This window comes from Pollachius pollachius (assembly GCF_949987615.1).
Source record: "Pollachius pollachius genome assembly, chromosome: 3".
Classification (NCBI taxonomy): domain Eukaryota; kingdom Metazoa; phylum Chordata; class Actinopteri; order Gadiformes; family Gadidae; genus Pollachius; species Pollachius pollachius.
Genome location: NC_136936.1, coordinates 46,976,874 through 47,004,751, shown reverse-complemented (window position 1 = coordinate 47,004,751; position 27,878 = coordinate 46,976,874). Strand labels below are relative to the sequence as shown.

General features: G+C 47.6%; 1 protein-coding gene across 2 annotated transcripts; it reads left to right on the top strand.

Moving 5' to 3' along the window:
* The first annotated feature begins 53 nt into the window (after positions 1 to 53).
* Positions 54 to 26,538, top strand: rif1 (replication timing regulatory factor 1). Of its 2 annotated transcripts, none has more exons than XM_079732254.1 (35): positions 54 to 123; positions 953 to 1,084; positions 2,955 to 3,033; positions 3,394 to 3,490; positions 3,615 to 3,745; positions 3,914 to 4,008; positions 4,480 to 4,669; positions 7,299 to 7,391; positions 7,625 to 7,763; positions 8,410 to 8,561; positions 8,723 to 8,846; positions 9,659 to 9,832; positions 10,264 to 10,374; positions 10,484 to 10,546; positions 11,424 to 11,530; positions 11,984 to 12,070; positions 12,536 to 12,609; positions 12,833 to 13,013; positions 13,488 to 13,595; positions 14,042 to 14,191; positions 14,311 to 14,410; positions 14,690 to 14,994; positions 15,519 to 15,721; positions 16,592 to 16,685; positions 17,832 to 17,963; positions 18,408 to 18,550; positions 18,658 to 18,747; positions 18,836 to 18,884; positions 19,170 to 22,964; positions 23,416 to 23,547; positions 23,704 to 23,790; positions 24,127 to 24,242; positions 24,485 to 24,635; positions 24,871 to 25,006; positions 25,932 to 26,538. In XM_079732254.1, the coding sequence occupies exons 2-35, from the start codon at positions 969 to 971 to the stop codon at positions 26,324 to 26,326; spliced, it is 8,199 nt and encodes a 2,732-aa protein (XP_079588380.1). In that variant the 5' UTR covers positions 54 to 123; positions 953 to 968; the 3' UTR covers positions 26,327 to 26,538. The 2 variants fall into 2 exon arrangements, with proteins under 2 accessions (XP_079588380.1, XP_079588379.1); XM_079732253.1 differs by lacking the exon at positions 54 to 123 and adding an exon at positions 129 to 240.
* Positions 26,539 to 27,878: the final 1,340 nt, after the last annotated feature.

Sequence of the window (27,878 nt, the reverse complement as noted above, 5' to 3'; positions counted from 1 at the left end):
GGCGGTCCGGGATGTGACGTACGTGGGGTCATAGTTGATTTCGTACGTCGGCGTGGTAGTTTGGCGCCAGCATTTCGCGGGGAGCAATAATAGAGAAGCAGTTGAAGCAGCATTAAACAATAGGTAAACAGCAGATTCTCAGCATATTATTGCCAGGCAAAGTTTGGAGCTAGCATTGTGTGCTGCTTGCGTGGATGTGAACTATTTCAGCTCTCTGTGTTCCGCCCAAAAAATAACGAGGTGAGGTGGGCTTCTGTGGTGAATGCTTTTTTCAGCGAGTGTAGGGTGTCAAAATTGGCCCATGGTGCGGAAATGTTTACCTTTTAGTTGGAACCAAAGTCACTACAATAGTGCTCTGAACGGCTAAGCTAACTAATGCGTTATGGCTATGCTCCATTTACGCCTTGATCACTCATATGGGTGCATGTCGGAGGTCCAGATGTGCATGTATTGTCATGATGCTACTGCTAGCACCAGGGGACTAGTTAATGCATTCCACCCCTCCTTTGTGTATAATCATACATTAACGTAATGTTACCAAACGACGTGTGTCTGAGGCAATGGCGGTAAACCCTGCCAGTACTGCTCAATTACACTGAATTAGCCTTTCTCTTCGTTTTTCTGCAGAGGTCTATCTTTGTGAAAGTTAGCTCTACGACCCCAGGACACAAGTTGGTATTAGATCATGGATTTGGCAGTTTTCCTATTGCCATACGTGGATTTCCCATATCCACGACTATTCCAGATAGATCGCCCCAATAGGACATTCCCTCTTACTAGCTTCAGCTTCTGCTACTAGTTTGTCTTACTGTAACCAAAGCCTTATGTATACAGGTGTATGTAACTGAAATTGGATTTGCCTAAGACCCTACCAGTTGTATTTACTTTTGCATGTCGTCCCAGCGCTTTGAAAGCTTTCACATAACGAAATGCTTCCCCTTGCGCTACCTAGGCTGCGCGTAGGGAGAATGATGGCCGCGGCAGCGCCAGAAAGCGGCTCCAGCCTCTTGCCCTTACTGGAGTCTCTGGAGGACAGCACCGCGGGACAGCCAGAGCAAACCGATGTCTACCTCACCATAGCCAGGTAGGTGGTTCCTAAAGCCAGCCACCTTTTGTGGCTGCAGGGCTGCAGGGTATCGCGTGGCTAGGGTGTTGAATTACCCGGCTGAAAGGTACTGGGTTTGAGTTCCAACATTGTAGATAATACTGGAGGTAGGTAGGGCCAGCCTTTAACACACTCAAAGTCTGAGAAGCAGTTTTGATTCACTGTTGCAACAACCGCCTACTTGTCGTGAAGGTAACTCTGTTGACATACGGGCATGACTAATCACTGACCGTATGTCGGACAGCACCGCTAGAAGACAGGCCTGTGGTGGGTCAAGCGTACATTTTTTTTTAATATTTATATATTTACAGCAATTGCTCAGCAGACTAAAAACAAATATAACCGCAAGCGGTGATTAACGGAGTCCGAGTAAAGTTAAAAGTCAAGAACAAACTAATGGAAGATATATAACATATAATTGTCATATTTAAGGAAAGATGTTCCACTTATAAACCTGAACTGCAGCCTCATTCACATGGCCAAAATGTCTATTGATAAGCACACATCCAGAAAACTCAAAGCTCACATTTCTCAGGTGAATTAAGGGCTTTCTTCAAAGCATATACCTGAAAAATCTTTGACATTCTGGGGAAATTACACATTTGTAGACAAGAACACTAACGGAAGAAATATAAATATGAGTTAATTATGAAGGAAAAATGGTTAATAAAGAAGTTCCCCTTAATGCCATACTGTGTCTTGGCAGTCCGATTCTTGGAAACTAATGAGCCGGAATGTTGATTGCCTGATGAATTTCAGGTGCTGTTCAATGTTGTGTTTCTTAAATGAATGGCAATGACAGAATGTCATGTTCACCTTGTTCATAATGCTCTAATCTAAGGGTCACCAGTACACGGGATTATCCCGTTGAGCCACCGACATTTCATTTTTTTAATATGAAATGTCATATTAAAAAAGATAGATATTGGTATCTACCTAATAATAGTCAGGTTTTTTTTTAATACATTAACAAAATGGTCATATAAGAAAAATGGGCTAACTGCTCCAAGTTTATTGGCCAATATTTCTCAAATGGAACTAAATAACACAAATTCTGTTGGATGATGGACGTGAGGCTTGGTCTAAAGATTTTATGTGGCGATTTTGGTATATTTTGGATTATTTTTGTAGTATTTTTATTAAACAGGAAAGTATTAAAGGTTGAATCTTTTTATCATGTTTAGCTTTAATATGAAATTGTGGGAAAATTAAACATTTTTAAGGCTAGGGTTTTATAAATGCATCTGAATCTAGAGATTAATATTCTGAAAGAATTTCGAGTCCAGGTCAATCTGGTGAGGAGAAATAAGCCTAATTCATGATTTTTTTACAATAGCGCCACCTTTGGGTGCAGTACCACAAATTTTGGGTTTATGAGTAGTGGGGGTTATTAGTAACCATACCTGAAAATTTCAAGAGTTTTCGATTTACGGTATAGGCTGCAGTATGATTTTTACAGAATTTGACATCCGGTAATGTAATTACCGGATGGATTTAATAAACCGTTGTATCTAAATCAATAGTGATTCATCTGATTCACGTGGGAACTAACTGTACATTTCTGTGAGTGACAATGCTGACAGCCAATGAGAATAGGTTCTTAAGTGTCCTCAAAACGCTGCACAGCTCAACTTGCTATCAGACGTTAAGGATGACTGGCATGACATTGGGAAAAAGAATAGAAGATGTCAAAACTGACCTGGAGGCCCCCTTGAGCAGGATGCTCATCCTTAATGACATGGATCAGTATTCACTGCCAGGTGCTTTTGATAAGAAGTTGGCTCAACGACTTGATAGTGAACTACGTGTTATCTAATGTTCCGTATCGTGCTGTTTTTGTCTTTCGCAGCCGTCTCAGCGGAGAGGAAGGAAGGCAGTTTCTCCCTGCAGTGGAGAAGCACTTTCCCCGCCTGGGCAAGGCCATCTTGGTGAGTCAGCCCTTGGAGATTGATTCGTTTGTGGCATGCCTTCAACCTTGCCCCTTGTCTCGTGAAATAATCGTCATTCCATGCTCAACGTCATCCTAAAGGTTAAATATCTAGCGCTCTACATTTTATGCATTTATATTTGCATAACTGTATGTTGTGTTTTTATATTTTACTTTCTTTCTATTATATTTGATTAGTATTTTCGGCCTTGAGCACGGCAATCGTGGCTTCAGCATTTCCTTCGGGATAAAGTACTCTGATCCTGAATTTCATTTATTTGCTCGGCCTTCCAATTGCTCTGATGGGAATTTGAATGACACTATTGGTTGTTTGTGTGTTTTGTATTCCTTTCTTCTCTAGACCCACATCACTGGACCCAACCCTGAGCTCAGCCAGGCAGCCTTGCAAGCCCTGGGCTTCTGCGTGTACCACGCACATGTTGTCTCGGGAGTCTCTGGTAAACAAACACTTAGACACCGAACATCTATAATGCGCAGTGTCTAAATATGATTTAACAGGCTTAAGATTCAAGGAATTTAGAAGGTCAGCTTTTTTTCTTTGTTCCCACCCCCCCCCCCCAGAAAACTTTGCTTTAGAGATATTATCGGCACTTTGTTCCCTGGTTGTGTCCTCGACGGATAAAAACTCCTGCACCCGGGCATTATGGGTTATCTCCAAACAGAGCTTTCCCTCCGAGGTCGTGGCCAAGAAAGTGAGTCCCCACCGCTTGTTTACACGCAGGGAAATATACTTCTTTTGATAGTTGATATCTTCAGATGACGTGTGTGTGTGTGTGTGTGTGTGCAGTGCGGTCACTTGCTAATGTAATACCGGCGATGCTGTGCGTACTGACGCCCCCCTTTCCGTCGACCGCCCCCAGGTGGACCCTCTCCTGGAGATTCTGGAGCGTGTGAGGAGCCGACGGGACATCCAGTCGCTGGTGATGGAGCACGAAGCCCTGAATGTGGTGATCAGGTAAACCACAGCTGCACATGGCCACGTGGCTCAGGAGGTGGGGGGGATGTTTGGCTGGTAACCGGTACGTTGCTAGTTCGCTCCCTGTGCTCCACCTGGAGTATCGAGGTGTCCCTGAGCAAGACTGCTCCTTGCGCGCTGGCTGTCGCCCTGCATGGTTGACACCGCCGTTGGCGTACTAATGGTACCCCTGGGTACATAAAGGAGCAGAAACCATGGTTATTATTGTTATGAGTGATGTCTGTGTTTGTCCTACACATCTGTGAGAAGGTTCTATCATACAAAATGTACGATAATGATTTCAGTGTATAATTAGTATGACGTTTGCTGTTACCGGCTGTCACAGGCTGCAATGGAGACATTTTCTAACCGCTTCATTCAGTTCTGGGTCACAGCGGTTGTGTTCATCGGCGTCTTCCGTGTGTGTGTGTGTGTGTGTGTGTGTGTGTGTGTGTGTGTGTGTGTGGACAGGTTGCTGGAGCAGGCCCCGGTCCAGATGGGCGTGGCGGCAGTGCGCTGGTCCAAGCTGGTCATCCCCATGGTGGTCCACTCGGCCTCCAAGGTGCGTCTCCGGGCGGCGGCGGCCATGGAGCTTGGCCTGCCCCTTCTGCTGGAGCGGCAGAACGAGGTGGCGGCCGTCATCGAGCCTCTGATGCCCACGGTAAGCTGCCAGCCTCTTGGTTTATAATGACATCTGTCATTCTATATCTTGTTTTTCTCTGTTTATAATGACATCTGTCATTCTATATCTTGGTTTTCTGTTTATGACATGTGTCATTCTATATCTTTGTTTTCTGTTTATAATGACGTGTGTCATTCTATATCTTGGTTTTCTGTTTATAATGACGTGTCATTCTATATCTTGGTTTTCTGTTTATAATGACGTGTGTCATTCTATATCTTGGTTTTCTGTTTATAATGACGTGTGTCATTCTATATCTTGGTTTTCTGTTTATAATGACATCTGTCATTCTATATCTTGGTTTTCTGTTTATAAGGACGTGTGTCATTCTATATCTTGGTTTTCTGTTTATAATGACATCTGTCATTCTATATCTTGGTTTTCTGTTTATAATGACATCTGTCATTCTATATCTTGGTTTTCTGTTTATGACATGTGTCATTCTATATCTTTGTTTTCTGTTTATAATGACGTGTGTCATTCTATATCTTGGTTTTCTGTTTATAATGACATCTGTCAATCTATATCTTGGTTTTCTGTTTATAAGGACGTGTGTCATTCTATATCTTGGTTTTCTGTTTATATTGACATCTGTCATTCTATATCTTGGTTTTCTCTGTTTATAATGACATCTGTCATTCTATATCTTGGTTTTCTGTTTATGACATGTGTCATTCTATATCTTTTTTCTGTTTATAATGACATGTGTCATTCTGTATCTTGGTTTTCTGTTTATAATGACATCTGTCATTCTATATCTTGGTTTTCTGTTTATAATGACATCTGTCATTCTATATCTTGGTTTTCTCTGTTTATAATGACATCTGTCATTCTATATCTTGGTTTTCTGTTTATGACATGTGTCATTCTATATCTTGGTTTTCTCTGTTTATAATGACATCTGTCATTCTATATCTTGGTTTTCTGTTTATGACATGTGTCATTCTATATCTTTGTTTTCTGTTTATAATGACGTGTGTCAATCTATATCTTGGTTTTCTGTTTATAATGACATCTGTCATTCTATATCTTGGTTTTCTGTTTATAATGACATCTGTCATTCTATATCTTGGTTTTCTGTTTATAATGACGTGTGTCATTCTATATCTTGGTTTTCTGTTTATATTGACATCTGTCAATCTATATCTTGGTTTTCTGTTTATATTGACATCTGTCATTCTATATCTTGGTTTTCTGTTTATATTGACATCTGTCATTCTATATCTTGGTTTTCTGTTTATATTGACATCTGTCATTCTATATCTTGGTTTTCTGTTTATATTGACATCTGTCATTCTATATCTTGGTTTTCTGTTTATATTGACATCTGTCATTCTATATCTTGGTTTTCTGTTTATATTGACATCTGTCATTCTATATCTTGGTTTTCTCTGTTTATAATGACATCTGTCATTCTATATCTTGGTTTTCTGTTTATATTGACATCTGTCATTCTATATCTTGGTTTTCTGTTTATATTGACATCTGTCATTCTATATCTTGGTTTTCTCTGTTTATAATGACATCTGTCATTCTATATCTTGGTTTTCTGTTTATGACATGTGTCATTCTATATCTTGGTTTTCTGTTTATAATGACGTGTGTCATTCTATATCTTGGTTTTCTGTTTATAATGACATCTGTCATTCTATATCTTGGTTTTCTGTTTATAAGGACGTGTGTCATTCTATATCTTGGTTTTCTGTTTATAATGACATCTGTCATTCTATATCTTGGTTTTCTGTTTATGACATGTGTCATTCTATATCTTGGTTTTCTGTTTATAATGACGTGTGTCATTCTATATCTTGGTTTTCTGTTTATAATGACATCTGTCATTCTATATCTTGGTTTTCTGTTTATAAGGACGTGTGTCATTCTATATCTTGGTTTTCTGTTTATAATGACATCTGTCATTCTATATCTTGGTTTTCTCTGTTTTATAATGACGTGTGTCATTCTATATCTTGATTCTCTGTTTATAATGACGTGTCATTCTATATCTTGGTTTTCTCTGTTTATAATGACGTGTCATTCTATATCTTGGTGTTCTCTGTTTATAAGGACGTGTCATTCTATATCTTGGTTTTCTGTTTAGAATGGCGTGTCATTCTATATCTTGGTTTTCTCTGTTTATAATGACGTGGCATTCTATATCTTGGTTTTCTCTGTTTCAAAATGTGCTGTGTCATTCTATATCTTGGTTTTCACTGTTTATAAGGACATCTGTCATTCTATATCTTGGTTTTCTGTTTATAAGGACGTGTGTCATTCTATATCTCTGGTTTTCTCTGTTTATAATGTGTATCACTGTCTTGTATGCAGTATGGTCTGATATTGGTGGCTGCAGACATTCTTTGGTATATAGATCTCTATTTAGATCTACAGTTATTGCATAAATGCCAGGTATACCGTTTTTATTCATGTTTCGCCTTCCAAGTTCTTAATGTATTCCTCATTGCTGTTGCTAGCCTCTATTTCTTGTAAATGTCATGTACACGATTGTAACATTTTAACTTCAACTTAAACATTCGTACAATCAATCTTGCGTACGTGCAAACGTGTACATCATGTGCGTACGTTCCTCTTTCCCTCTGTGCTGTAACAGATACTCGTACCGGAGCTGCAGAAACTATTTGCGTCGAAGAACGAAGTGAACGTGCTCAAACTCTGGCCTCTCTTCGTCAAACTCCTGGGAAAGGTAAGACGCTCTCTGGTTAAAAGACAAAAACAAACGCGCATTAAACATTGAAGGTTGTACCACTTATTTGAGGGGGGAGGCCCGGGAGGGAAGCCCACATGGCTTCTTCCCAACGCCGTGCATCTATTTGTATTAAACAGGAAAGTATTAAAGGTAACAAAGTTACAATTGAAAACTCAGTATAAAGCTGATTTCCAGCAGGTCCCTAGACATGTTCCTCGTTCCTCTCGCAGCACCTCCACCGAGGGGGCCCCTTCATCAACTCCCTGCTGCACCTGGAGGAGCTGGGCTTCCGAAGCTCCTCGCCCAACATCAAGAAGATCGCCTTCATCGCCTGGAAGAGCCTCATCGACAACTTCGCCCTCAACCCTGGTGAGCCTCAGAGAGAACTACCGACCATCAGTGGGAGCTTCCTTCTATTTAATGAATTTAAAACTAACTAACTTCAATTCACATAACTATTGTATATGAGCAGCACTCTGTATACACGTTAATACGTTAAAATGCTTAAATAGCCAGGGATAGCACAATAAAGCCCGAAGGCTTATTTCCATATCGGTCCCACTGCCCAGTTCCGATACTTATCACCTGGTCCGTTAATGGAGTAAACATAATAATAATAATGGATTGAATTTATATAGCGCTTTTCTAGACACTCAAAGACACTTTACAGTGAAGGGGGGACCTCACTCACCACCACCAGTGTGTAGCACCCACTTGGGTGATGCACGGCAGCCAATCTGCGCCAGAGCGCTCACCACACACCAGCTTGTGGTGGAGAGTGAGGGAATTAATGAGTCAGCCAATCATACAGGAGGAGCATTAGGGGGCCAGATTGAATGAGCCTGGTTGGGCCAGGACACCGGGCAAACCCCTACTCTCTGCGATAAGTGCCCTCTATGCGTGCCAGTGTTATTGACGCAAGCCTTTAGGGTTCAGGCTGATGGTCTCCTCCTCCTCCTCCTCCTCCTCCTCCTCCTCCTCCTCCTCCTCCTCCATTCCGGTTCCCCCACTGCAGAGATCCTGTGCAGTGCCAAGCGCATGAAGCTCCTCCTGCAGCCGCTGCTCTCCATCCACGTGCGCACGGAGGCCCTGCAGCTCAGCCGGCTGGAGGTGTGGTGGTACCTGGTGGTGCGGCTGGGCCCCAACCTGGGACCCCACTTTGAGCAGGTCAGAGGGTCCCGCCGCGCTTTCTTCCCCACGGGGCGGACGCTTGTTTGAAACGCATTGCTTTTTTTTTTTTTTTTTTTTTTCTGCCCTTGGTGTTGCTGTTTTGCATAGAAAAATACGCAGTGTGAATAAAGTTTGTTTTGGTGTGCGTTTCCTGTTAGGTGTCCGTTCCCTTACTCCAGTGCACCATCCGGGCGGACGCCTCCACCTCCACCCTCCAGGCTGGGACCTCAGCCAGAGGCGGAGGGCTGAACAGCACCCTGGCCTCCGCCACTCCAAAGACCGGTGCGTCCACTCTGAACACCTGCCGCCTTCCCCGGGTTAGAACGGGGCACAGTGGGCTGTGGCAAAGCCTACTGAAACTCTCCTGTTTGAAACACATTTCTTGGTTTTGTTTCTTTTAATTGTAACAACATGCAACATGTTGAAATATGCGAAAAATGTCCTAACCATCCCCCATCCTAACTGGCCAGAGGTTGAACCTTGGAAATTCCTACCCGGGTCACAAATACAGTAACCAGTCAACTAGGTCACTGGATGTGCTGTTTTTCAAGTTTTATTTTGTTTGGTGGCGTTTTCTCGTAATGATAATGATGCCCATGTCTTTCGTGGTCTGTTCGTTTAATGCCACGGTTAAATGGGCCGCAGTTCTTCAGTAGGTGCTGGGTGGCTGAAGGCATCGCTGTATTGGGGGGCCATGTGGGAAACGGTTGACGGGTTTGACTATCCAGCACACTAGGGCTGAACGATTTGGGGAAATGATCTAATTGCGATTTTTTTCAAACAAGATTGCGATTTAGTATGCAATAAATCATTCTATAGTATGACCAACATTGGAAGCAGTCAACATATACCTGCTCTTTCCTTTAGGCAAGGCCTATGTGTTGAGATGAAATGATGCATGAATCGAAGTCGTTGTGATTTGCAAATCGCGTTCTATTGCATCGCGATGTCGGCTTGAATTCAGTTAATCGTTCAGCCCTACTGCACCCCCTGGTGTGACGGAGGCCTAGCTAGTGCCCTCATATTGAAGTACATCTCTCCCGAGGGGGTGCAACGGACGATTGACTGAAGCCTTTTCTCGATCCTTCCACCAGGCAATCCCACGTGCTTCAACAGCTCGGTCAACTCTCCGCGCTTGAACCTCAGCCAGCAGGCCGGCCAAAGCTTCCCCCCCATCCAGCTGCTGGGCCTGGAGATGCTGCTGCACTACTTCCTGGGGCCGGAGGTTGTTCCCGCAGCAGCAAGGGTCAACCTGCAGCTGACACTGGGTGAGGGAGACGGACACGGTGGCCTACTTGAAGATGTTGCTTGAATGGCTGTTTTTTTTTTTCCCCCTGTGTGTGTCTGATTGTCTCTCTCTGTGGGTGGGTGGGTGGGTTGTCACAGTTCCCTGTTTTATTCATTGGAATATTTGGGGATTTATCAAGATTAAATGTTTTTCCGCGTTTATTTTATGTGGCAAACAAAGGCTGTGTTTTGAATGTTTTCCAGGGCAATATTGATTGTTGCTCTGTTTTGGTGTTTTTTCTTGTTTGATTAACTTCGAAGCAGTACAAACAATCTTTAAAACGCTATTTATTTTGAAGACTTGTTCTCTGTAGACACAGAATCGACGAGTAGGCCAATAGTTATTCTTTAGACGATGTCCACCAGAAACTGGTAACTCAACAATTTCATTAATTCTCTTCTTCATCCTCAGAGCCGCTGACGCACTCCTTCCTGTCGGGGGGCTCGGCCTTCTCCAAGCACGCGGCCCTGCTGATCTCCAGCGTGACGGACGGCTTCATTAGCGTCGGAGCAGACGCCCCAGGTAGACCCCAAGGGCCACTTTCTGAACGCAGGATGAGCTGCAGGCTTTGTTTGTTTGCAGCAGCGCAACTAAAACCAACTCGACCTAAACGACATCCCTTCCTCTGCAGATCCCCTCCTGGTCCTCATCTGGAGGAGCCTGGTCAGTTTGGTCAGCTCCACAGTAGACTCGGGTTAGTGTTCCCTGACCCTTCACAGCGTGACTATCTCCTCAATGAACTCACCTGGCACAACAACCCCCCCCACCTGTCTCTCTGTCTCTCTGTCTGTCTCTCTGTCTCTGTCTGTGTCTCTGTGTGTGTGTGTCTGCTCTTTTGGGTGAGGGCGTTCCATGTGTTGTGGCGGCTGCTTTCTTGCGGGTGGGCTCTCTCTGTGGGTCGGCCCCCAGCAGCGCCGCACAGAGTACACTGGGTGGGCCCCTTGTCATGGGGCAGGGCCCGGAGACCCCGGCCCCGCCCTGCTTCACCCGGCCCACCCTACAGCATCTTAATCAGTTTAAGTCTGAGTGGCGCTGGGGCGCGTTTGTGGCTCTGCGTCGCCGTGACGACCAGTACACTCTGAGGGGCCTCCCGGGGACCCGGTGATGACCATCTACTGTCACTGTTCACACACTTCTTATTTTTACACACCACTTGTTTACGTTTTTGGTACATGCTTTTGCCCAAATTCCCAATACCATGCTACTGGGTGGCAGTAGCTCAGGAGGTATAGCAAGTTGGCTGGTAACCGCAAGGTTGCTAGTTCGATCCCCGGCTCCTCCTAGCGGAGTGTCAAGGGGACCCTGAGCAAGGCACCTCACCCTAACTGCTCCCAACGAGCTGGCCGTCGCCTTGCATGGTTGACTCCGCCGTCGGTGGGCGAATGACTGGGTGAATGTCGGAATATTGTAAAGCGCTTTGGACGAAAGCGCCATATAAATGCAGTCCGTTTACCATGCCGTGGTCATTGAAAAAGCAGCTAGCCATCTCGCTCAGTGATGCTCCCTGGTTCGAACCCTAGCCCCCGAGCTCTGGCTGAAACGTGCGCGTGTTCCTGTGCTTTTTGTCTCAGGGAGCAGCAGTAAGAAGGAGCGGCAGGGCTCCGAGGTGCTGACCCTGATGCTGCAGGCCCTGCAGACCATCGCCGACTCCGAGGCACTCCCTCCCAGCAGGGTCCTGGTAAGACCGGAGCCACCCTGGTACAGGTTGACCACATCAGGGGGAACGAGGGAGGCGTTGGTATTTTTAAGGGCAAACTCAAAACCTACCTTTTTTAGTCAGGCTTTTAAATAAACTTTTGTTGAATTATTTATTTTCTTTCACAAAGTTATTGCTTTGGGTATGGATGTAGGGGATTGTTTTTACATGTGTGAATATCTCTGGGTGTGTCGTGGGAGGGGTGGGTTGTAATAAGCAATTTGTGTTAAATTGGCTTGCATGATAAGTGCTATACAAATAAAGGTTCATTGATCAACTCTAGGTTGTAAATCGCCTGGAAAGATGTTGTTCATGCGCCTCCTTCTCTTGTGTTCCACGCAGCGGTCTTGTTTAGTCTTTCGATGCATGTTCCGCTTCTTTTGTAAAACCTGGTGTCCCTTTGCTCAAACCCCCCTCCGTCTTTTGCTCTCCCAGGTCCTCTTCGAGATCACGGTGAAAGGCATCCACCCCCGGGTGCTCGGCTCCGCGACCTACCAAGTGGGGAAGATGGACGTGCTCAATGTAAGGGCTAGTGTTGTCGCAGACATCAGTGTGTGTGTGTGTGTGTGTGTGTGTGTGTGTGTGTGTGTCTGTGTGTTAATGCTAGGGATGGGCGATTAATCGAATTTCGATCGTGATTTCGATTTTAGCGTCAAACGATCACAAAACTAATATAATCGAGTTTTCGAAATATTTACTTTTTAATTCGTTTTGAATTAAATGTTTAATAGAAAGGGCAGAACAGCTGAATACATATCTGTACATTATTTTAGATTTGAATATTTTCTTTTTGACCATTGTATTGTGTATTTTAAGGGGAAATTTCAACGTTCTGTTAAGTGTTTTTTGGGAGAGACATTTTTTTTCAAACTCAAAAATAATCGTTTGAATAAGCGTGATTTCAATATTGACCAAAACAATCGTGACTATGATTATTTTTTTTCATAATTTAGCAGCCCTAGTTAAAGCTTTGTCTCTCTGTCCCAGGGCACCCCAGCACTCTTCCTCATCCTCCTCCTCTACAACAGCAACAAGCTGTCGACCTACACAGAAGACGAGAGGTGAAGATGCATCTACTTTGTTCTCCAGGACCAGTTTCTAGCCTTTTTCCTTCCAGACGAGACGGCTTGGTTTGCCGTATCGCATGGGACCGATGTCTGACCATAAACGGTCATGGCTGTCACCATTTGTGGTCATGGCTGTTCTACATCTCGGCCGTTAAATCGCCATTAGAGTTTATGGGCCGTTGGTGTCCTGACCGTATATGGTCCTTCCCGTCCCCAGGTTCTTCCAGTGTCTGAACACGCTGGTGGGCTGTGGGCTGGCGGGGCCCACGTCGTCGCTGGCGTTCGTCGAGGCGGTGCTGGGGGCCGCGGCCCGCAGGGCCTCCTCCGTGGCCAGCAAGGAGCACCTGTGGCGGATGTGGAGCGCCGTGGTGACGCCCCTCACGGACGCCATCACCCAGGTACGAGGCGTCGGGGCCACCATGCTGCCCTGTTTAATGCGTCTGTGCTAAACGATATTCCCACAATCGGGTGCGAGTGGTATTAGCCGCTACAAGCCGTTTGGAAAATCGGGCTCTTATGACATCACAAGTGGGCGTGTCCGAATAGATATGTGACGGATAGATGTGCGACATTTGCTACAGTCCACTGGGTAGGCTGGTAGCCCGATCTATCCGGCACACATCTAGGTGGACACGCCCAGCTTTGACGTCAGAAGACGCAGGTTTTCCAAACGGCTTGTAACGGCTAATCACACTCACACCTGGTGGTGTGACGTGTCACCTTTTATTAATGTCACTATAGGAACTGTATCTGGAACTGTAGTTATTTTTCCCAAACAATTAATTAGAAAACGGTTGTGCTTGCCCGTGGTAGTTGCACAAGGTTTCCCGTTTGTTTTTAAAGTTCGCTCTCTCGCTGGCCCCCTTTCCTAGTCCAACGAAGTGAACCAAGGCGACGCCCTGGAGCACGACTTCAGCGCGGTCCACTCCTCCCTCTTGTTCCCCGTCAGACACCTCCTGCTGGCCGCCCCTCTACCCCAGGTGGGTCCTGGTGTCACACTCTGGCCTCGCCGCCCACCCGCCATGCTCCGTAGCCCCGACTGGCTCTGACCGGTGTCCCCAAGCAGAGCCTCGTTCGGCCTCCTTGATGACCTGGAGGTCGTGGGCTGCGGACTGCGTTTGTACACCGCTGGTCTAACCGGTGGCCACTCAAAGCGCTTTACAGCATTGCCTCACATTCACCCATTCATGCACCCATTCACACGCCGACGGCGGTGTCGGCCACGGCAGGCGACAGCCAGCTCGCCGGGAGCAGTCAGGGCGAGGCGTCTCGCTCAGGGACACCTGAGCGAGTTGCTAGTTCGAGCCAGAGGATCGAACTAGCAACCTTCCGGTTACCAGCCAACCCCGTTCTACCACATGCCACTCTATATCACTAGTGTTCACTAAAATCCCTCCGTCCCCCCCCCCCGCCGCTCCCATCACAGATGACCCAGAAGTCCTTGCTGTTGACGTGGTCCAAGCTGTACCGGGTGTTCGCCCGCTGCTCGGCACTGGTGCTCACGGCGGAGGAGAACGTCTGCTGCGAGGAGCTGTGCGTCAGGATGGTCACCTTCCTCAACGCAGACACGCTGGCCGTGAGTCGCGGGCGGGGGTAGCGAGGACACACCAGGGACGCCGGGAAGGGCGGTGGATCGGCCCCCTTCCCGAGGAGACGGGGCCGGTTGTAACACGGGGGTATGTGGGTGTCTTTCAGTGCCCTGCCACCTTGGACGCCGTCTCCAGTATGCTGCAGGTGATGGTGGAGTGTGTGGACTTCTCTCCGTACACGCCCACGTTTCAGCAGAAGACCAAGTGTAGGTTTCGTCCGTTCTTGGCCGTGCAACGGTTCAGATTCAGAGCGCCAAGTAGCCATCCGAATGGAAATGTGCTCCTGTTCAAGATGAAACAATTATAATACAAATAGATAAGGGGGTACAAACAAACAGAAATGCATTGTAGGGTACAGCCATGTTGCATATCGAAAAAATATGTACATTTCTTGAAATGCATTCTAATATATAGCTGAAGTCCCTGAAATGCGGGGATATTGCTCGTCATCACGTCAACTGTAAATGTGACCCCCCCCCCATCAGCCCCCTGCACGCCCGTCAACTGGACCCGCAAGAGGAGCCAGGCCCTGGGGAACCTCGCCGCCTTCCAGGCCCTCCTGGTTCAGTCCCTGGAGGCCTTTCTGGTCGCCGGGGGCTCCTCTGAATCCACCGGGCTGGCGCTGGCCTCCATCCTGTCCACGCTCTTTAACAGCCTGGCCCAGGCCACGCCCCTCCGGGTGGCGCTGGGCTCCCTGGCTCCGCCCCTCGCCGTCCTCTACAGACGGGCGGCCGCCGCCACCACCACCACCAGCGAGACCCCCGCCTTCTCCTCCCAGCTGGTGACGAAGGTGGGAGTTTTGATTGTGAAATGAGTGTGAAATGTGGGTCATTGCAGTCAATGCGAGTGTTGAAGGATTTGGCCGGTTTGCTAAGACCCCATGCCGACTGTTGACGTCTATGTCAAGATTTTTTTTCCAGCCATGATTTTTATTTATTTTTGTCAGCTCACCAGCGCTCGTGTTAAGGCGTGTTCAAACGAGTGTTAAGTAGCAAAAAAGTTACCTCGCCATCCCAACGTACACCAGCTTAGGAGCAGAGTGTAATGTTCACAAACTGGTTGGCCGAGTCTGGCAAAACAATGTTTCTACACGCGTTTCGCCAAATGTGGACTTACTGAGTAACGATGATACTATGGCATTGATTACTATGTTGACAATAACTTAAGATATTACCACCTCAAAAAGAAGAGTAAACATACTACTCTGACTTATGGAGTGGGGTTCCCAATACAACAAATTGTAATCGTATGTGATGCCCATATCTGGATTAGTGCGTTGCTGAGTTGTTGCCCTTCTCTGGTCCCCGGCTGTAGCTGGAGAAGCTCCTGGTGGAGGTGCTGGGCTGCCTGCAGAGCCGCTCCACGCTGGACTACGACGACCAGCTCCTGGTCTACCTCGCCCCCCTGCTCTGCCTCGCCTTCCCGCACAAGAACAAGGCCCTGCGCACGCAGGCCACGCACTTCTGGAACGCCACCTTCGCCAAGGCGTCCAGCCTCACCTACCCTGAGGAGCTGAAGTAAGACCCCCCCCGTTCTGTCACGTTCTCCTGGGCGTTGACCTGTTTGACATGCGTTGTTTCGTAGCCTTAAAGGTGATTTATTATACCACCAGGTGTGAGTATGATTCGCCGTTAGGGCTGGGTATTGCCAGGTACCTCACAATTCGATTCCTTAGGTCTTCATTCGATTTCGATATTGATCCAATTGCTTCGATATCGATTCAATAATGCGTGCAGATAACAAAATTACCTACATATTATTTAGAATTAACCATTTCATAATGAATTAACCATTTCATTGTGCTTTAACTAGCAAAAAGGGAATACACCATTGTATAGTATTGTTCCTGAGCTAAACTTGCAGCTTAAAAGTAATAATCATAACATGGACAAATGTAAAATGGCATGTACATTTTGGCATACTCTAGATTACATACTTCTAGATTACAATGACTGAGTATGCTTCTTTTTTTTTATTATTTATTTTATTTAATGGAAATAATCGATTTCCAAAAAATTCTGAATCGAAATTGAATCGAGAACACATAAATTCCATTGCATTGATGAATCGATATTTTTTTTCCCAGCTCTATAAGCCGTTACAAGCCGTTTTGAAAATCGGCCTCTATGGACATCACAAGTGGGCGTCTCCACCTAGATGCATGCTGGATAGATCAGTCCACCAGCCTCCCAGTGGACTGCAGCAAACGTTGCTCATCTATCCGTCGTACATCTAGGTGGACACGCCCACTAGAGATGTCAGAAGAGGCAGATTTTCTAAACGGCTTCTAATGGCTAATCACACTCACACCCGGAGGTATACTGTGTCATCTTTAACACGCGTCGTTTCGTAGCCGTAACGTGTGTGTAACGGTTGCTCTCTCGCAGGCCGGTCCTGAGCCAGGTGAAGAGGAAGACCCCCATCATCCTGCCGGGCTTTGAGGCCATTGCGGTGTCTGACGAGCACAGCGGACCGTATTCGGTGGGTTTTCTTTATTTTTAAAGGTTGTTCTCGGTTGGTTATAAGTGGCAGCTCATCAGGTGAGTGCTGCATGCAGCGCTCAACTATTGTTCTTAAGTTTAATTCTTTCTTTCTTCTTCATTATTCTCTACAAACTTTGGGACCTATCTCCTTCCTCCAATTTTTTTCACTCTATTCCAATTTCAAAATGTTCAGATTAGCTTGGAATCGCGTGCTTCGTTTCATATTTTTAAAATATTATTTTTTTCAATGGGAGGACGGCGGAGTCGTCCGACCATTCTCTGACACTTACTACCTCATCCTTCGTGACTTGGTCAATTGTTTATCGTTAAGCTTCGTTCAAAGGTTTAACAAATCAAGACACTTGTTTTGTAATCTGAAAACAGAATTTCGGTTACCTTTATACTTTTTTCATAATCACAGTTTAAGTTTCACGTCGGCTTCTTTTTTAGTTAGTCTCATTGCTTTACGCTGAGGTTATGAGGGCGAGGACGTGCAGCCAGTAATGCCAGATTGGGTATTTTTCCCGCTCAATTGGACTACTTTTTACGACGTTCAGGCAGCGTTGCCAGATTGGGCGATTTTTCCCGCCAAATTGGAATACTTTTAATCACGTTAGGCTGAGGCAAGTACATACAATTTCGGCTGGTTTTAAAAAGAACTGGTACAAACAGCAATCAATACCTTTCATATGGCATATTGTTTGTACCACTATTACTAGTCCTATCTTCCAGCTTTGACAGTGTTACAGTTTAGCTTCCAGCATTTCTAACAATGAATTTCAGCGCTTTGCATTTCAGATAATGCATTTCAGCGTATTTCAGATTCTTCAGTTCAAGTCCTTTTACATTTCTGCATTTTTAAGCAATGCTTTGCGCTTTTCATTCAGCTGTCACTTTATTTGTTTCCATCCATTGGAATGGTGGGTGTTTCGATTGTTTACTCCATTTAGACTTTTGAACTGTTCAAATCCCTTCACTTGATTTAAGCCATTTAACGTTTGTTTACGTCTCAATCTATGTGGCTTTATTAAAACATATTTTCAACCTCAATTTGTACTACAGCACTCAGCAAGTTTTCTTCAGGAAAAGCATTTTCTAGTTCCTGTTTGTTATGGAACCTGAGTATGTTTGTGTTTGGCTGCAGAGCGACAGTTCGCAGTTGGAGACCAAGCTGAGTGGTGTGCAGATGCCGTCTGCGGGGAAGAGGGACTCCTTGCTGGGCAGGGCTGCGGAGCTGAAGGACCACAGCGCCAAGTCCCTCGCCAAACCCGTCTCTGTAAGGATGCCGACATGTTTGATTTAAAATGAGAAATGTACCTTTTTTTTTTTTCCTCTATGTAATTTTTTATTTTTTATTTTGTACAACCTCATTGGTTGTTTCCTACGAGGCTTACATGCATCATTACGAAAAGGGTAAATAAATGGACTGCATTTATTTAATGCTTTAGTAACCAGTGGCATCTCAAAGCACTTTACAATATATATTTATAACATTCACCCATTCATGCACACATTCATAGACCGACAGCGGCGTCTGACAGCCCGCTTGCCAGGAGCAGTTTTGGTAAGGTGTCTTGCTCAGGGGCAACTCAACACCTGACCCGGAGGAGTCTGCGATTGAACTAGCAACCTTCCCGTTACCGGTCAACCCGCTCTGCCTTCTGGGCCGCGTGCCACCAGAAAAGAGAGCAATGGATATTTTCTCCCCTTGTCCCGGCAGACCAAGCTGGACTTCGGCTCTCCCAAGCCGCCCCCCAGGGGGGTCCTGGAGGAGGAGGCCTCTATCGACTTTGTGTTCATTCCCCCGGGGAACAAGGAGCGCGTGCTGACGGAGCACCAGAAGGAGGTCAAGAGGACCAAAAGGTGAGTCACACGCTCGGTCCCTCGCGCTATATGTACCTTATGCACTTCTGTATAGTAGACGCGTTGTGTTTCTAACGCAGAGCCGTTGTTTTGTGTCGGTCCGACAGGGGGGACATCCCTGCCATGTACAACAACCTGGACGCTTCCCTGGACACCACGGCCTTCACCCAGTACACCCAGAGCCAAGAGGATTCCACGTTAGTTCACGCAAAACGCACAAATGCTAAATCTGTGAACTCCCTTGTAGCTGCTTAGAGTAAAACCCTAACTCCTTTTCACCCTCAGAGAGAAGTTAATGGCGGAACAACCCAAAAGTGCTGAGTCCCCTGTCAAGGTACTAAAGTCCTTAAGGTCAACCCTAACCAATGGTTTAATCTAGAATAGCCAAATAACCTTTCAGTGGACCTATTGGTAGTTATTATTTCAGAGTATCATATGATTTCATAATCTTGAAGTTATGAGCCAATATACCGAGCAACAAACGAGTAAACATTTGGAATCCGAGAAAAACAAAATCTTACAGATTCGTTTAAAATCTAAAAGCCTCGGAAAGATTGATTCAAAACTTTTAATTGTACTTAAAGTTCAGATTATAAATACAATCCCGCTTACATTCCAGGTTGATGAAATGGAAGTTGAGGGAGAATCGGACCTTCCGATTCTCAAGGATACTGAGGATTACACCAGTCCCGGCGCCGCAAAAAACAAGGACCCTGCAGTGGTCGAGCAGGACGGGGAGGTGATCCAGGACTCAGCCGACGTGTCCATGCAGGACGCCCAAGAAAACCCGGAGCCCAACGAGTGCGCCAGCGCTGACGTCTCCGGCTCCTCGGACCTGGTCTCTGACACCCCCCCGAAGCCCAACAGCAGGAGGCAGTCCTTCATCACCCTGGAGAAATATGTGGAAGGCCAGGCCGCCAGCCCCATCCAGGTGACGAAATTCACGGGCCGCCTCAAACGCCCTGCCAAAGACAAAGCGAGCCCCGCCCAGGCGGAGATCTCCTCACCGAGCGGGGATGAGCCAAAGCTGTCGGAGACATCCTCACCGAGCGGGGATGAGCCAAAGCTGTCGGAGACATCCTCACCGAGCGGGGATGAGCCAAAGCTGTCGGAGACATCCTCACCGAGCGGGGATGAGCCGATGGTGTCGGAGACATCCTCACCGAGCGGGGTTGAGCCGATGGTGTCGGAGACATCCTCACCGAGCGGGGTTGAGCCAAAGCTGTCGGAGACACTCCGGCCCGCAGAGTCTAGCTCGCCACCGGACAGCACTGACTCGGACCCAAAGAGCAGCCAGCTGGAGGGAAAGCCTGCCAAGAGGCATTCCAGTGGCAGAACAGAAGACGAGGACGATGTTATCCCTGACACACAGTCTACTTCCGGGGACGAGGGCGCAACCGGAAGTGCTCAGACTAAGGAAGAATTGGATGGCGGTGCCGCTCCAGAGGAGCAGGAATCTAATGGAACCAGTCAAGAGTCTGATGGGTCTCAGGAAGATACCAAGAATTCCCAATCCAGCTCTGAAGATAGATCCAGGCGGTCTGGTCGCCTCAGGGTGCGGCCGCGGTTGCCAGGACAATGCTCAGAGGATGAGGAGGAGTGGAAGAAGAAGGATAAAAAACCCCTGGATTACAAGGGCAGGACTGGTTCTGACACCACAAATAAGGCGGACTACCGGTCGCCACAAAGCAGGCGGGGGAGGCTGGCAACATCCGAGGCAAACCAAAGCGAAGAAAAGATGAGGAAGAGTTCTCGGATTGACAAGAAAAAGTTGTCGCAATCCGATTTACCGGCCAAGGGTTCTCGTAAGATGGCGTTGTACAGCCAGTCGCCATATCTGCTCGGCTCGGAGGAGGAGAAGCCCCGGAGGAGAAGAGCCAGAGGAGGCGAGCAAAGCCAAACGGACTCTCAGTCAGAAAAGAACACTGATACAGACAGCCAGTCCCTGGCAAGGCGGAGTCTACGGAAGAAGGCAGCTGCTACAGAGACTGAAAAGCCTGCCACGGCCAAGCAGCAGGGCAGAGGCTCGACAGCAGAGAAACCACCCGTACACCCTAGGCTTTCTCCTCCCAAAAAACACGAGCCACCACCAACAGGCTCTCCAGCGCCCCCACACTCTCAGAATGAAAGCCAGTCCCAGGAAATACCAGACACAAGTACTACGGTTATCAGTAACACTGAGGAGTTTGAGCCTGAGAGACAGGCTGGGAAGGATGAGGCCATGGCCTCCCTGAGCGCCCCCGTGACGCCTGCCCCTGCGAAGCCTGCACCTCAGGCACCTGCACCCGAGACTCCTGCATCTCAAGTGCCTGAACCCAAGGCTTCTGCACCCAAGGAGGCTGAACCCGAGGCTTCTGCACCCGAGGCTTCTGCACCCGAGGCTTCTGCACCCAACAAGGCTGCACCCGACAAGGCTGCACCTGAGGCGTCTGCTGCACCCGAGACTTCTACATGCGAGGAAGCTACCCCTGAAACTATTGTATCCGAGGAGGCTACACCCGAGGCTTCTGCACCCGAGGCTTCTGCACCCGAGGCTTCTGCACCCAAGGAGGCCACACCTGAGGCTGCACCCGAGGAGGCTACAACCGTGGCGCCTGCTGCATCCCAGGTGCCTGCTGCGCCCGAGACTGCTGCACTGCCCTCCCAGATGGACCGCCAGTCCAAAGCACGTCGCAGTGAACTTAGCTTGTTAGTAGAGGGTTCGATTGGGTTGTGGACTGATGAGGACAAGAGAAGGGCCGGGGCAGCCAACCCAATCAGCCAGGAAGACTCTAAAGCGCTCACTCCGTCCCCTTCCGGCAGACGGCTGCAGAACAGACTCAGGCAAAGGAGAAAGGCCACAGCACAGTCACTTGAGGCTGCTGACAAAAGCCAAAATTCAACCGAAAGTGAACTGGATGCCGAGGCTAAGGCGTCCCCTTCTGCTGTCAGAACCAGGACCAGAAGCAGCATACCGCCTGGGGAGCAGGTTTCCCAAACCATCTTCTCCTCCCTGGATAAGGCTGACTTGGCGGGCTGTAAACCAAACTTAGGCCGGGGCAAGTATCCAAGACAGAGGTCATCCCAAGCCCTCCTGGACAATGAGAACTCAGAGTCAGAATCCTCCGAGACTAGAGAGTCTTCTCCCTCAAAAAAGAAAATCAGGGATCATAAGGCCCCTCTGGTGCCAAGCCCTTTGACTGTACAGAGCGCAGCCATGGACGATGCCTCTGAAACCTCTCGAAGGGAAGCCTCACAGGGCACACCCACAATAAGCCCCTTGAAAACCAAATCTCTGTTGGTATCGCAGAAGGAGGCATTAATCTCACTTTCAAGGGTGCCGTTGGTTTTCACGGAACTCGAGCAGCAATGTGAGGTGGGGGTTATCCCGATTGTAGCCCTGGAGCAAGTCCCAGAGAAAGCGGGAACCGAAAACACAAAGCCCATTTCTCCCAACACGGACTTGAAGCGCAAGTTGTCACTTATTGCTCAATCTCAAGAAGACTGCAAGCAGAGGCTTTCTCAAGCAAAGCTGGACCCCTCGGACCAGCTTCCCCTGGACCGCGAGTCCACTGACCCAACAACGGAACGTTCTCAGGAGGGTCTTCTACCCCTTGTTCCCGCTGCGCCCACCTCGGCCACCAACGCCAGCTCGAATGAGGACGAGGATGACGGCGACGACGAGGTGTTCACCGACGCTACAGATCTGTCGTCTGCTCCAGCAAACCGTCGTTCTACGCCGGCGGCGTCCGGCGAGGCCACTGCGAACCAGAGCTTGTCGGTCTTTGGCTCCTCAGAGGAGAAGGTTCAACATGTGGCTCAACCGGTGCAAGAGGCGGTTGTTGCGGAAGTACCACAGGCGGACTCTTCGGAACCATCCGGACTACCCGCAGACGGCAAAGGTGGCGAGGACGCCGCTTCCACCCCTGCTAAACAGGAAGAGGGCGCACCACAAAAGGCCCTAGATAAACTTGTAGTCGAACAGGAGGTGGGCCCGATGAGCTCACTGGAAGACCCAGTCGGGTTGGCCGAAGCCAGGACGAGTGTCCAGGAAGAAGTCGGGGCAGCACAAGCTATTCCATGTCCTCAAGTAGCGGAGGAGGAACCAAGCACGTCCTCTGCAATGGAGTGCGAGGAAGACGAAGCCACTCAAATACACAAGGATGAGGCAGAAACGGCCACCCTGGCTCCTGTTGATCCACTGGCTGGTGGCCGTCCAGCCCTGTGGAACTCGGCGCATGCAGCCAAAGAGGACAATCAGTCTTCTCCTGCAAAGCACTGGACCCCCGAGGTCGGGACGGGTCTGGAGGTCGCTCAGAGCCCCAGTGGCAGGACCAGGGGGACCTGGTCGCCCTTGGCCTCCCCGTCCTCCAGTATCCTCAAGAAGGCCCAGAAGAGGGCGATGGAAGAGGACGCCATCTCGCCTCTGGTCAAGGTAACTGCAACACAGCGTTTCTTAGGGCTGTTCAATTAATCAGGTTTATATCGCAATTTCGATTTATTTTGGTCAAACGATCTCCAAACTAATATTATCGAGTTCAAAAGTTAATTTTTTATTTATTTTTTAATAAAATGTTTTTTAGAAATAGCAAAAATGCATTATATATATATATATATTTTTTTACGGGGACATTTCAAAGTTCTCTTTTTTTTTTTTTTTTTTTTTTTTTGAGAAATGTTGAATAAATGCATAATGTTTCCAAACGCAAAAATAATCATTTGAATAATCGAGTTTTCAATATTGACCAAAATAAATAAGTTGCTCATAATCGAGCAGCCCTAGCGTTCCTTCAACTTGGTGGTCTCATTTGTCTTTTATTAAACAGTATAATCAGTTGCATGGGGTGAGCTAAGCATTCTTAACCAGTTCCTTCACCTGTCCACAGTCCAGGCGCGTGTCATTCGCCAACCCCATCCAGCACCAGGAACTGGCCGACGACATCGACCGACGCAGCCCCGCCGTCAGAACCAGCTCGCCCAAACGGTTAAAATCCAACAGCGCCATCCCGCAGTCTAAGGTTATTATCAGAAGTAGAGCTCACATTTACAGAACACATCTACAAAATGGGATTTCCGTTGTTGGCAAAATGTTGGTATAGTCGATTCACTGACAAAAAGCAGCCAGTTTGGCAGTTGAAACCCCGGCACTAACTAGGATCGATCGTGTGTTGCAGTACATCACCACGCCAACCAAGGGGCTCCTGGTCCTGAGTCCGAGGAACCTCCATAGCTCCGGGTACAAGAGCTCCAAGAAATGTCTGGTACGTCCGTCCTGCACGCTGATACTGTGGTAAACTGTGTGTGCAGATGGAGAGACGGGGTCGAATTTGGATTTCAATTTTGGGTTTATTTATTTGATTCATTAAATGATTAATAGTAATTGCGGCTGGATACATATTTGTACATTATTTTTATATCATTTGAAAAATTTTAATTTGAAGATTTTGTATATTTTATTTTTTAAGGGAAAGTTTAAACTTTTCATTTGTTATATTTGGGAGAGAAATGCTGAATAAATGCATAATTTTGTTCAATCGAGCAGCCCTACCGCCATACTTACTTTCTGCCATCACCTTGTTTCCCCCGCCGCCTTCCAGATGTCTGAGATGAGCCAGGAGCCTAGGGCCATTCCCAAGGACTGTGTCTTCCCTTCACTGGTTTGCTGCTCTGCACCCATAGAGGCTGTGCTTCCTTTGATTTCCACCAACATGTGGTGAGCAAATGCATTGCTTTGGTATCTCACCGTAGGAAAAATTGTGGCATGATGTAAAGGCTAAATTTGTATGTTTTTATATTCATGCTTTATGTGGTTGTAGACGATCGGAGAGGCACATTGAGTGTGTAGCTTCCAGCGTGAAAAAGCTGTATGCTGAAAATGCATTTGCTACCGATCTCTTAGGTTACGTTTTTACCTTTTTTATTTTACCTGCAACTCGCCTTATTTTCGCCTGCTAGGCCCCGTGGGTTTGGTCAGCTGGTGAGGGCCAAGAACATCCGGACGGTGGGGGACCTGAGTTCACTCAAGCCCCTCGACATCAAGACTCTGCCCATTCGCTCGCCGAAGATCACCAACGTCAAGAAGGCCCTTCAGCTATATGAGGCACAGGTTTGCCCATTTATGAGTAACTGCATGCTGCATTAAAAAAAAAAAGAATGCACCGTGGGTTACTGTCAATGTGGTTTTGGGATTTGGAAACAGCTTCACTAAAAATTGTTAATTGTTAATTTTGTTAACTTTTCTTAAAGATTAGAGCTCAGTCTTGTAAAGCATTGACTATTTGCTCAACCGCTCTTTTGTACATTGTACACCGTATTTGAACTTTGAACCATTCTCCCGGCAGCGCAAGATGCGAGGATATGGGGATGAGTTGAAGAGCTTCGAGGAGATGGAGAAGATGATGTCCTCCTCTGAACCGGAGGAGACCAACACTTCGCTCAACCAGGAGGAGGATGGCAAGAACCCCCACGAGACCCTCGGTGAGTTGTGGTTGGACACGGGATCGGAAATGAACAGTCGTGACAAACTAGCCCTGTGGTGTCTCATGACGGCCACATTTTGAAGTTGAAATGACTCAAAGTCGCAATGTGTAAGATGGAGCCCCTCCCAGTTATTATGCGGGAGACTTTCAGAATGAGGAAACTCAATAGCTGTGTTCTGTGCACTCTAACTGGCTGCAATGACGCAAACTAGTATAGGCCGACTGACTGACTGACTGCGTGTGTGGGTGTGTTCGATAGTAAGATTGTTGTAATCAAAGAGGGGGGAACGGGCCGTCCAGGATTTCTTAATTTTTAAATACATCAGTTCTGTCCAAGATACCCTCTCCTCCCAGCTGCCATGCTGGAGTGGGCCTGGAAGTGTTTTGGTAAATGACTTGTCTCTTCTCCACTGTAACTGGCCCCCCCATCCCTAATTGCAACTAGTATGCAGACAACAAGGTTTATACAGTATACGTGTTGCCGCTGGTGTTATGAAGGGTACGACTCCCAAGCGCTCTTGGATCAGTGTTCCCGAGTCCTACAAGGTGTGCTATAGCATCACGGGGTACACTGAAAGCCTTCATATTACTGCAAGCCACTTATTTGCTCTGTAGTCAAAACACCCACTAAGCCCAACCGGGAAACAAGGACAAGATTGTCCTCTTTTCCCCTACAGGAAAACAAAAGAATATATCAGTTGTAAGATGTGCTTTTCTTGAAATCACTATCGATCAGCATTGACTACAGATATCTCCAGGAAACCCTGACTATGCAATTGTAGAAACTTTACCCACTGCGACTTTAATGTTTACCCTAAATGACCATTCGATAACCAATTACAGATCACCTCCCTGTTCCTGATGCGCTTCCTCGCTATTGAATTAAAACGACATGGGAACATTTAGCATGTTTTTATTTGTAGCCACAGTGTTGGTGGACGAAGACCAGCCTGCAGACCAAGAGAGCGTCCTTGCGGAGACGTCGACCCACGACGCGGCCACGGCGACCAACAAGGTGGAGGCAAAGATGGAGCCTGTGGAGGACATGGAGGAGGTGGAAGAGTCTAAGGTAGTAGTGGAGGAGGAGGAGGAGGAGGCGGCCTGTCCGAACGTGGAGAAGTCCCCCATCAGGCACCTCTCCCCCGGGGGGCTTCTCTGCCAGGCGGACGCCCTGAGCACCAGTGCCAGCGTGGAGGAGCTGGGTCTATGCACGGCGGAGCAGCTGGTGAGGCTGCACGACGCCCTGGGCGGCGTGATGCGCAGCGTGGTGCTGGAGCTCCAGAGCCGCCTGGGTCACATGGACAGCACGCGCCGATAGGCCGGCAGCAACAGCACACGGGAAGACCCCCCCCCCCCCCCCCCCCCATGACATTACTTCTGGGTCTGCTCAAGCTGGGTCTGCTCAAGCTGAGTCTGCTTAAGCTGGGTCTGCTTAAGATGGGTCTGCTCAAGCTAGGTCCTTCTCAAGCTAGGTCCTTCTCAAGCTGGGTCTTCTCAAGCTGGGTCCGTCTCAAGCTGGGTCCGTCTCAAGCTGGGTCCGTCTCAAGCTGGGTCCGTCTCAAGCTGGGTCCGTCTCAAGCTGGGTCCGTCTCAAGCTGGGTCCGTCTCAAGCTGGGTCCGTCTCAAGCTGGGTCTGCTCAAGCTGGGTCTGCTCAAGCTGGGTCTGCTCAAGCTGGGTCTGCCTCAAGCTGGGTCCGTCTCAAGCTGGGTCTTCTCAAGCTGGGTCTTCTCAAGCTGGGTCCGTCTCAAGCTGGGTCCGTCTCAAGCTGGGTCCGTCTCAAGCTGGGTCCGTCTCAAGCTGGGTCCGTCTCAAGCTGGGTCCGTCTCAAGCTGGGTCCGTCTCAAGCTGGGTCCGCCTCAAGCTGGGTCCGCCTCAAGCTGGGTCCGTCTCAAGCTGGGTCCGTCTCAAGCTGGGTCCGTCTCAAGCTGGGTCATACAAGGGGTTCTGAACCGGCTCGCCAGAACGGCAGGGCTCCTGACGACGAATGTTTTTTAATTGTTTTTAAGAGTTGACACATGTATGGCTGTTTGTTTTTGTAAATATCAAGGAAAAGGGATTAGCTAAGAGTGGTGTCCAACTATGTTTGAAGTGATGGCCATGAAAAAGCACTTTGTTTTACCCCCAACTCCCCCCCCCATTCCCCGCAACCGGTCTAGGAATTTTTCCTTCACCAGACAAACTGACATTTACCAATCAACCTCTTCAACACTTGTGTTTGTCAATATAGTTCATTAGTAGGTACTCGTTATGGGTAACCGCTGCTTCTATTTTAACGCCTCATCCATGGCCACTCCTACTTCGCCAGCGCTTGTGTAAATTTCTTGCTAGAATTTTGCAATTTGCCTTTTCAATTATTTTATCATTTGCCTTGCCTATTTGCCCTTTTTAGTGTCACAAACGGATAGTTAGATTATTCCAATGTTTGGGACTTTTAAAAATAAAACACTCAAATGAGGACGTATTGTTGTACGATTGATTGTTGTGCTCTTTTAAGGTTTAGGCATTTAATACCGTAGAACGATCAAATCCATAAATCGGTTTCGGTGGTGTGGATTAAAGAGGCTGCATATGTTTTTAGAAAACGACATCAAGAGTTCTAGTCTTGCCCCATGTGCCAAGTTTACCTGGACTGGCATCAATGTCCACATCAGCTGTCTGCTGAAATATCACAGTCTCACTGAAAACGTACATGCTTCACCTGATGAGCGAGGGTAGGGGGTAGGAGCTCAGGGAGGCATGGTGGTAGAGAAGGAGACGCCACATTGCAGGAGCTTGGTGTGCTTTATTCACTACTGATTAAAGGGCACAGAGTTCACCAGACTTAACAAAACACACGTTTACTACTAGTGGCCAGCCCTGTGAAGGAGGG

Bases quoted from the DNA above. Each gene is read 5' to 3' on its own strand.
- rif1 (XM_079732254.1), top strand. From the start codon at position 969: ATGATGGCCGCGGCAGCGCCAGAAAGCGGCTCCAGCCTCTTGCCCTTA. The intron at 16,686-17,831 runs GTGGGTTTTCTT...GTTTGGCTGCAG, and splicing joins AGCACAGCGGACCGTATTCG to AGCGACAGTTCGCAGTTGGA. The intron at 18,885-19,169 runs GTACTAAAGTCC...CTTACATTCCAG, and splicing joins GTGCTGAGTCCCCTGTCAAG to GTTGATGAAATGGAAGTTGA.